Raw genomic sequence first — 11,277 nt, 5'->3', positions numbered from 1 at the left:
GTCATCGCTGACAGAGTCCAACTTGCACGTGAAACTACTTGTTATACCAAACAACGTGTTGAGTAAGTCAGTACAACTCGGGTCATTTGCACGATGCACAAAATCTTGATGTTAAAGTGTAGGAAAACCTTCCCCAAAGCCATCTTTGTGCTGAGACGAGGCAGCTTTGGACTAAAGATATGGTTTTCTCAGCTGTCACCTGCTGTGAATAGTCAAACGGGCTTGGTTCTAGTCACGTTTTGTTTGCGTGTTTGTTCATACAGCGTGTGATAACAATATGTCTTAGATACATCTACCCACAGAAAGTGGAATTATGAGAAAACAAAATTGTGTACTGTTGCGAAGTCATGTTTTAATATAGCTCCTATTTCCCTCCACATACCTCTTACACTACAACACACAGACTAAGAAGAGTGAGTGAGTGAGTTCAGTTTTACGCCACAGTCAGCAATATTCCAGCTATATTGTGGCGGTCAGTAAGGAGTAGACAATCCAGTGATCAACATCATGAGCATCGATCTACGCAATTGGGATACGATGACATCTGTCAACCAAGTCAGCGAGCCTGCCCACATGATCCCATTAGTCGCCTCTTACAACAAGCATGGGTTGCTGAAGATCACTTCTAAACCGGATCTTCACGGGGGATTGTGTCAAGGAGAAACCTTAAAAAAAACACAAGGTTATATCTCCCTCGCATACTGTGATTTTGTTAAGTTACCTTGTACTGAGGAAGTACTTGATCCCGTTAGTCGCCTCTTACAACAAGCATGGGTTGCTGAAGATCACTTCTAAACCGGATCTTCACGGGGGATTGTGTCAAGGAGAAACCTTAAAAAAAACACAAGGTTATATCTCCCTCGCATACTGTGATTTTGTTAAGTTACCTTGTACTGAGGAAGTACTTGATCCCGTTAGTCGCCTCTTACAACAAGCATGGGTTGATGAAGATCACTTCTAAACCGGATCTTCACGGGGGATTGTGTCAAGGAGAAACCTTAAAAAAAACACAAGGTTATATCTCCCTCGCATACTGTGATTTTGTTAAGTTACCTTGTACTGAGGAAGTACTTGATCCCGTTAGTCGCCTCTTACAACAAGCATGGGTTGATGAATATCAATTCTAACTTCTTCTCAGGTCCAGACAAAGAAGAAAGTATCATAGTGGTCGTCTGTCTGACAGATATACATTGCACTGCCTTCAGTAAACATTAACCACTTTGTATTGTGAAATGTTTTCAAAGTAACGTTGGACTACAGGTGTCTCGTGTTTTGTGCAACAAATGGCCTCAGGCATGAAAGATACTCTAAGAGTTGGATTAATGTAGGTCACAGGCAATAGGAGGTGTCACGCTGTGACACGTACATCTCTTTGTTTACATGTTTTCTTTGTTTTCTTTTATTTAACATCTGTTAGGTAGATCCGGGACAACTTGAATTTCTTATCTGGTGACCTGTAAACTTCCTTGTCAACCCTTGCTGTGTATTTACTTTTCTATAATTCTGGGATCTATTCTCATTGGTTAAACCCGAGCGAATTTATGTCAACAATTGAGAGATAACAATATTTACCCAGTTCTGGATTTGGCAAACTGAATCTGTTTTTGTTTAATTTCATGTTATCCAGAAGTAAAAACTGTATGTGTGCAGAATTAATGTGCATGCAATAGACTGAATTTTGTTATACTCAAAAGAGGACAAAAATACAATTTGTATCAAAAGAAGTGGACTCTTACTGACTATCCGTACACACATGCTCTATGCCTGCCACACCTCCAAAGGAGTGAGTGAGTGAATGAGTGAGTATGGTTTTACCCTGCTTTTAGCAATATTCCATCAATATCACGGCTGGTGACACCAGAAATGGGCTTCACACATTGTATTCATGTGGGGGATCGAAAGAAAGTCTTCGGCTTGACGAGCGGACGCTTTGACCACTGGGCTACCTCAAAGCCCCTCCAAATGAATGAGGAAAAGTTCCAATGTTCTATTAAGGATAAGAAGCTGAATTCATCAGGTATGCCCTGCAGTCCTACCATCCCAACTATACAAAACAATTCTTTTAATATACACAGTACCATTTAGAAAGTTATCAAACGTACCATGTTGTATTTGGAATTACGCTTTGATGAGAAAGTTGTTAAACAAAACTGACAAAAATACACAGGAAAAGAGTAAGAGTGAAAATGTTGAGATTCACGATGATGGGTGCTTAATTATTTGCGAGCGAGTATGGTGTTACGCCACTTTGGGGATATATTCACAATTTGTACACATTAGCACAAAGATAAAACACTTTAACCACCAGGCTATCCCACCACAAGGGACACTTCTCTCGTGTTTAAACCGATGTTTTCATTTTCAGAGAAAAGTTACCATAACTGTTATTAACTATATGGAAAACAGGAAGATTCAGTCTCTGAAACCTGTACAATGTTGGGGGATGGAAAAAACATTAATCAACATCCCACGTCTCCGAAAACTTCAGAAATCAAAGTTTCCGTGCAACATCGAATTGTTTACCTGCCCCCTACATTAAACTTTGTGACATAATACTGGTGGAAGTAAAAGGCGACCTCTGACCTCCGAGCACTGTGCACTCATTTCGGTACTTGATAAACAGGAAATGTTAGGGATATTGTCTGCCCTACATTCATATCCCGTTAAGCAATGAATCATAGTATACAGTCCTCGTTCACAAACATTTTAATACAAAAGATAAAAATCCCTTGACAATCTATCTGTGGTACAGCTGTTCCGATTAGACTAACGAGGCGGCGTGACGAGCGAACGCTTTAACCACTACGCTACTCCACCGCCCATCAGACCTGGGGAAATGTACACTTGCTTTATTTAGGGCTTTAGCACTGCAGGGAGGCCTAGGCACTAGGGGAAATAATGATGCTCAGGGTCTGTGAGATACACCCGTTTCCGGTTAATTTGCGACTGCTATGAATTGCTTGATAAACGATTCATAGAGTCTGTACCAAAGCCTCGCATTGAACGAATAAAGAAGGTGAGATCCATGTAAGTCAACCCTGTCTTCATACCCTAGACTTGCACAAATCTCTAAGGTAATAATTGGTAGCTTAAATTAAAATTTGTGAAAAATATAAATCACAGACTTGCCCCCTTAAAGGATAGAATCACTTATATCCATGAACTTAGCATTAAGTACAGCCTTGGAGCAAGTCTATTCATACCCGGCCCTGTGGTGTAGTTGAGGAAGATGTCCCCGTGAAGCTACCGTAGATCTGTGGCAGTGACATGCGTCACTAACCCTGAGCGTCCTGCGCAGCAAGACTGAAGGCGGATGTATCGCCCGGTATTACCTAAGCCGCAATACCCAACATCTCGCGACACAAACAAGAAATGAAACGGAACTTCTAACTGTCAGTGTGATGGCGACTACCACGGGTGAGCAGCACCACGTTGTGTGGCTGATGATGCTGATGTTTACAACAACTGCCGGTAGGTGTACCTTCTATTCACTGCTCACGTCCTCTGTTTACTGTTAGTTCGTTTTAAGCCTCTGAGAGTTACCTTGACCTCGTTGCCTGCTCGCATGGAAAGTGTTAGAAGTTTTATTTATAGTGGCGTGTCGCCCTAGAGGTAGATGTGAGTACGCGGTCTACCTTCTTGTTTTAGGATGTGTGTGATCTGTGGGGACTCGTTAAGGAATGTGGTCCCTTGTCACATCGAGGACCTGTGACTTGTGTGTGCAGGTGTCTCTGTGTGTTCATGTAATTGTGTGAGGGAGAGATAGACATGGGGAGAGAGAGACTGACACTCGTGTCATACAGCAACAATAAGACGCCGACAAACGTACCATCACCCATCTGGCCATGAGTCTATTGACACACACAAACGCTCGCACACAGGTGCTCTCTCTCTCTCCTCTCACACACACTCGCGCTCTCTCTCTCACACACTCCACACACACAAGCTCTCTCTCTCAAGCTCTCTCTCTCTTAAACACACACGCACTCTCTCTCACATACTCTTTCTTTCTCTCTCTCTCTCTCTCTCTCTCTCTCACACACACACACGCTCCACACACACAAGCTCTCTCTCTCTTAAACACACGCACTCTCTCTCACATACTCTCTCTCTATCTCTCTCTGTGTCTCTCTCTCTCACACACACACACACACACTGATCGTAAATCTAGGTTTGGCGGCATCTCACGGGATCATCTAGTTCGACATCTGAGACCTGCATCACTTGTGAGATGCTCCCGCATTGAGTTGATGCAGTTACTGTAATACCGTACACTGCTGTTAGCCTTAACTCACACCACAAAATATGCCTGTTATATCGTTCAAAGAATCTGTAGATCTCTTGGAATATGCCGTAACTTTAGCCAAGGAGCCCTATGTCAACAGGTATTCCTTAACCCATTTAAAGTCAAGACAGCCAATATATGTGCATTATCCTAACAATTCTTATGTAGTTACCGTTTGATGGGTGTTGACGCTGCTAAGTGACGAACGAGGGTAATTATTTTTCAGATCATATACCTCCAAATCACATTAGTTCCACCGGTTCGCTCTTTGTTGCGTTGATTGCGTTCACAAAGCGGACCCGCTCATTTGTTTAAGGCTTTGTCTGCATCATATATATGTTTAATGACAGAGGTAACATCGTGTCGGAGTTACATAATCCCTGACGGTGACATCCTGTGATGTAACTGATCTGATCAAATGGTTCACTTGTCCAGGATAGAATGATAGTTAACAATACACGCAGTCACACACCCAAAACACACGCACACGCACGCACACGCACACGCACACGCACACAGATATACGTACGTAATTTCGTACGTTCGTTCGTACGAACGTACATGTATATATGAGTCATTCTCAAAAGTTGCAGCTATTTGGTGTACGAAAGACATCCTTATTGAAATACAAAATCGTCAAACTTTATTTTCACACATGGCAAGATACGTTGTTAAGGTTCACGTATCAATAGTATTTGAGGCTTATTTATGTGCCATATTTTTATAAAGACTAATTAAACTAATTAGGACGAAGACCCAATGTCTTTCCTGTAACAACAGTAATATCCACATGTTTCTTACAAATACGTTGATATGTAAAGATATTACATTGTAAAATCTACCTTATGTGATATTTTGTTACTCACACTTAAAAAATCAGTTCTAAAATTGTATGAAATACACAATGCCATTTTAGAAAGTGGTCAAATGTAACATATGTTATATTTGGGATTACACTTTCTTAGTGAAGTATAGATTCTAGTACTTTGGGGGTTAAGTCCCATCTGGGATTCGAACCCACACCCTCAGAGTCAGGCACCTAATCGCCAGCACAAAAAGTCAGCCGCCTAGACCGCGCACCTAATCGCCAGCACAAAGAGTCAGACGCCTAGACCGCACACCTAATCGCCAGCACAAAAAGTCAGACGCCTAGACCGCGCACCTAATCGCCAGCACAAAAGTCGCACCTAATCGCCAGCACAAAAGTCAGACGCCTAGACCGCGCACCTAATCGCCAGCACACAAAGCCAGACGCCTAGAACGCGCACCTAATCGCCAGCACATAAAGTCAGACGCCTAGACCGCGCACCTAATCGCCAGCACAAAACGTCAGACGCCTAGACCGCTCAGCCTAGCGGTTATTTCTTCTTTTATTGCTGATGATATTGTGTTTATGTCTGATACAGTGTTTGGTCTACAGTGAGTGAGTTTAGTTTTACGCCGCAATCAGCATATTTCCAACTATATGGCGGCGGTCTGTAAATATTCGAGTCTGGACCAGACAAGACAGTGATCAACAGCATGAGCATCGATCTGTGCATTTGGGAGCCGATGTGTCAACCAAGTCAGCGAGCCTGACCACCCGATCCCGTTAGTCGCCTCTCACGACAAGCATGGGTTACTGAAGGTTCATTCTAACCCGCACCTTCAAGGTCATTGGTCTACAGAAACACAGGACAGGACTCTTGATGTCCTAAAGATATTTTGTTCTGAGAATTGTTTGACGGTAAATATGGGAAAAAAACAAAGGAAGTAGTTTTCAAAATAGGTTGAAGACTGTCGAAGTATGAAAAATGGTTCTATAATGGTCTACAAATAGAATGTGTTTCCCGGTACAAATATCTAGGTATTTTATTCAGTAGGTCATTAGTATGGAACAAACACATAGAAAATGTATGTCTGCAGGCTAAGCGATTTTATTTGGTATTTTAGATCACTGTCAACGTTATCCTTTGACTTGTTCTTTAAGAGTTTCGACACCAAAGTTTGTTAAATTTATTATACGGCGCAGAAATATTGGGACTGAATGTTGTTAACGTAATAGAAGTTGTGCATGTAGCAGCTTGTAAACGATTTCTAGGAATTAAATCCTCTGTTACAGCGCATGTTGTGCGAGGCGAATGTGGAAGATATCCATTGTATATTTATACCATCAAAAGGTCTATCAGATATTGGTGTAAAATATTAAAAATGTCAATGAGCGTTGTGTTTGAGAAATGTTAGAATGTGCTTGTACAAATGGAAAGTAATAGTTGTACGAGCTTGGCATCTAGGATAAAGCATACATTAGAAGTCTATGGATTTGGATTTGTTTGGCAAGAACAGATGGTTCGAAGTATCCAACAACGAAATAAACAACGAGTATCCAAATGTTTTTGTGCCTTTTTATTAGTGCAGAACGAAACTTTGAGTCTACCTAGAAATTCATTTAAAAATAGCGTTTCACTACACACAGTTAACAATGCACGCAGTCACACACCCAACACACGCACATGTCCGATTTATTTACCAGTCAGTGTTGTCTGGCATAATTAATGCTGGGTACTACTTTCATGTAAATTTAATGGCGGGTTCTACGAAAGAACCTGACATGCATACTACCCTTTTCATGACCACCTGGTGTCATCACTCAGTTTTTCTTTGGCCTATTTGACCGCCTCCGTGGTGTAGTGGTTAGAGCGTCCGCCCGGAGAGCGGAAGGTCGCGGGTTCGATCCCCGACCGCGTCATACCAAAAGACGTTAAAATATGGTACTTGTTGGTCCTGGCGCTCGGCATTAATGGGTACAACAAGGACTGGTCGGCTCGGAGTCAGTATAATGTGGGGTATTCATGCTTCACTGCGGCATGGTATCTCAGTGGGCTAGCACTATAAAACCAGCTACAGTCTGGGCTAGTACAAGCAGCTGCACATACACGTACACCCGCATGCACGTCGTCATATGAGCGAAATATTCTCAAGTACGACGTTAAACCCAATTTCACCTCACCTCACCTTTGGCCTATTCATACAACTGGCACAACTAATTTGCCCTTTAAGGTCAATGGAACTTTTTCTAAAAAACATGATTCTTTCTGGGGAATAGTTATTCTCTTGCTCAGATGTCTCATATTCAAACATATGTGACCAAGGCTTGTGTAAAAGTATGTGAACTTAACATCGAACGAAATCGAGAGATATATACCAATTATTTTTACACGACGGTGATGATAATTTGAGGGTCAACATCAGGGCGTATCTTTGGATCGAATAATTGATAATTGCAAATATTCTGGGTACACAAGGGCACATAACCCACGCACAGCGATCTGAGGCGCCTAAAACAATATGCCCACTCTCCTTATGATCAAGTGGTAGTTATTCTAGCTATATGGCGGCACTCTGTAAGTAATCAATTCTGGACCAGGCAATCCAGCGAACAGCATCATTGATCTACGCAATTGGGATACGATGACATGTGTCAAGCAAGTCAGCGAGCCTGACCTCCCGATCCCGCTAGTCGCCTCTTACGGGTTACTAAAGGCCAGTTCTAACACGGATCTTCACGGGTCTGATAAGATGGTAAAGCCTCCACTCACAATTATGAAGAACACAATATAACTACTTGTACTTGTGATCTTTGACAGTGCATGGGCAGTGTAATGAAGCTCTGGGCCTTGAAAGTGGCATCGTAGAGGATACCCAAATAACAGCGTCATCTTCAAAATATTATTCCCAGCCGCCTTCTACAGCAAGACTTCATGGTCAATGTACGGATGAGTATTTTCTTAATCTTCATGTATCATATTATAACATAATGTAATCATATCCTCAAGGCTAGGAAAGATGTTTATGTCAAGACTTTAATGGTATTGGTATATGTAAAGCAAACATATACACTGAGGGAGAAAAATAAGGGATCACATGAAAGCACAAGTGTTCCTTTACGTTTTCCAAGTTTTTTTCACAAGCTTTGTATTGCATAGTTTGTGAAGAAACCTTGGGAAAAAACAAAAGAACACTTGTGATTTCATGTGATCCCTTACTTTTTTCCCTCAATATATATGGATTTGGCATGATAACTTCTGATTGCCTATATCGTTAAATAAATGTTATTTTTATTTGAAACGTTAATTAGCAAGTACATGTAATTATCATGATTGTAACATAATTCTTCCCCCCAAAACGTTATTTTGTGTCACTTCGCTATTAAAATGATCGAAAATAGGCCTTCCATGTACTTTGGCATGTAATTTAGCCAAAAACACAACAGGTTTATAATTCTTGTATTGACTTGTCAGATGGATGGGTGCCTCGGTCTACAGAAGATTACTTGAGAATTGACTTCCTGGACTTCAAGGAGATAACTGGCCTGTCGGTGCAGGGAGCCCGTTACAAAAAAATAACTTCGTTGTCGCTTTTCTACAGCTTGGATGGACTTGTATGGGAGACGTACACGGAGAACCAGGGCAACCAAGATATTGACGTGACTGCAGAGTCATGGTCTGATGTTGTCAAAATAGAACTGGACTCTCCAATTAAAGTACGTAGGCAACCTGGGCATTTACATATACACTTACCGAATATACCAAAATATTAGTAGGTATTCGATGCAGGGTGTGAATGGTTCTGCATAGATTAAACAATAAATTATACTTTTACATTTGTTCATTTTTTTGTCACAAGACCTATATTTTTTAATTCGTATCTGTCTGAAGAAATGTTTGAAGGTACGTTGCACATTTACGAAACAGAGTTCGTAGCTGTTTGATTGGCATTCTAGAAGTCGGCGCGCTAATAATGAAGTATACGACTTCATTGCATAGAGCGTTGGTTCAGTTTAGATTCTAACACCGTTATCAAGCTAAAAGAATAACCTGTTATCACTCTTGTTATCCATTAAGTCGTATGTTCCATTAAAGACGATCATTCATTGTCTGGGCTCGTTTGTTTTAGACTTACAAGGCATAATGAATACTACAGTATACACTCGTGTGGTGATAACATTATATCATTGTATGCATCTTTAGGCGAGATATGTTGCCGTCAGCCCCAGATCCACCAACTCTGGTGTACGCCTCGAGGTTCATGGCTGCAACACCTCCGTTGACCAGGGACAACCCACAGTGATAAACAGCGATATAAGGGTACGTTATTACTTCATGAGCGTGAGCTGCAGTTGAATTTAAACATAAAAGTGTGTGAAATACTAAGTGATCACTGTACGCATTTGAAAATTACGAATCAATTAATTATTGCTCTTGCCACCGTAGCCTTTATTCAGCACTATTCATTCATCTAACATAGAATTGATTTGGCATCTTACCCGTGAAAATCCGGGTCAGAATTGATCTTCAGTAACCCATGCTTGTCGTAAGATTGGTTGGTCAGCCTCGCTGACTTGGTTCACACATGTCATCGTATCCCAATTGCGTAGATCGATGATCATGTTGTTGATCACTGGATTGTCTGGTCCAGAATCGATTATTTACAGACCGCCGCCATATAGCTGGATTATTGCTGAGTGCGGCGTTAAACTAAACTCACTCACTCACTGTAGACCAAACACTGTATCAGACATAAACACAACATCATCAGCAATAAAAGAAGAAATAACTGTACACGTTGAGGATGAAGCTGAATTCCTGGTACGCAACGTGCTTCGATTTCATGAGCTAGTTCATTGATAAAAATGGAAAATGAAGAGGGCTTAGAATACACCCTTGTCGTAAGCCCAAAGGACAATCATCACATGCCGATAATTTAGTATTAAATTTGACACATGCTTTAACACGTTTGACAGCGTAAAACTAAACTCACTTACACATGATTTGCCATCTACGTGACTGTTTTCAGGGCAATACTGTATGGACAACGAGTGGGAGTCCATACGTTCTCAATGCCCAAGTCACGGTTCGCCCTGCTACACATCTACAAATACAGCCTGGAGTCGTAGTTATTTTCAGTGCCACTGATGCTGGTATCCTCATTCGAGGTATGAAATTTTCATTAACCTGTCAACGCAGAACAAAATATTTGTGACACCTCACTTGACACGTCGTTGTCATTAAACTTATAATACGACAGAAACTAAAAAAATACAACGAAATAGAACTGTTATGGGTTGACTTTGATCTATATTGAAATGTTTATTTGTGTCGTCCTGACAATTAAACTGTTTACTTATTTGTACTGCCTATGGTGATCTACGTAAACGTCTTATCCCTGTCCATGTTTTCACCCATCCAACCTTGTGTAAATTTTATCGACTGATGAGTAATGCTACTCCTCTTGTGTTAAGAAATCTTGCCATGTTTATCTTCTGTGCTAACGATCGTCGTCGCTACAGCTTGAAGGCTGCCAATGTATAACGTTGTACCATGGGCGATGGCCTACATTCACATGAATACAGACTACTTTACTTTGTATACATTTGATTCAAACGGGAGTATTCTATTAACTTTGAGGAGTGTGTTGCAACATTATGAATCATATACTGAGGGAAACAAATAAGGGATCACATGAAAGCACAAGTGTTCCTTTATTTTGTGTCAGGTTTCTTCACAAGCTGTGCGATTCAAAGCTTTGAAGAAAACCTGGAAACATATAGAGGAACACTTGTGCTTTTATGTGATCCCTCATGTTTTTCCCTCAGTATATTTTCATTCATTGAACAACATGTATATTTGCATTAAGGCTCTCTGACGGCGGCTGGTATTCAAGGCTTGCCCGTATCGTTCTGGTCAAGTGACGTTCCTTCTGGAGCACAAAATCGTTGGAAAGGCCTCAGAACTGAACAAACAGGTACATAACTTTATATCTTCTGTATTCTACTGTATTTGGTTATCGTAAATAATCGTGTAACAGAAAACAAATACACGTTTTACTTCTATACAATTTGAACATCACAAGATATTGTTTTCAAATAGTACAGGTTTACATGTAGAAAGTATTCACATTATTTACTTCTATACAATCTATATAAAACATGTTACTGTATTTAAAAAGGTAGA

General features: G+C 40.9%; 1 protein-coding gene across 1 annotated transcript in view; it reads left to right on the top strand.

Annotated features, from left to right (window-relative positions):
- Positions 1–3,181: 3,181 nt before the first annotated feature.
- The window catches only part of LOC124275747, a 24,067-nt gene continuing 15,971 nt past the window's right edge, over positions 3,182–11,277 (top strand). Inside the window, exons 1-6 of the mRNA XM_046711402.1 lie at positions 3,182–3,471; positions 7,912–8,034; positions 8,566–8,807; positions 9,295–9,411; positions 10,121–10,259; positions 10,961–11,068. Of these exons, the coding sequence (XP_046567358.1) occupies positions 3,402–3,471; positions 7,912–8,034; positions 8,566–8,807; positions 9,295–9,411; positions 10,121–10,259; positions 10,961–11,068 (799 nt within the window). The 5' untranslated portion in view covers positions 3,182–3,401. The remainder of the gene's footprint in view (positions 3,472–7,911; positions 8,035–8,565; positions 8,808–9,294; positions 9,412–10,120; positions 10,260–10,960; positions 11,069–11,277) is intronic.

The sequence above is a fragment of the Haliotis rubra genome, unplaced genomic scaffold (genome assembly GCF_003918875.1).
Source record: "Haliotis rubra isolate DU_JTF1 unplaced genomic scaffold, ASM391887v1 Scf202, whole genome shotgun sequence".
Taxonomy (NCBI): Eukaryota; Metazoa; Mollusca; class Gastropoda; order Lepetellida; family Haliotidae; genus Haliotis; species Haliotis rubra.
This window is presented reverse-complemented; position numbering and strand designations above follow the sequence as displayed.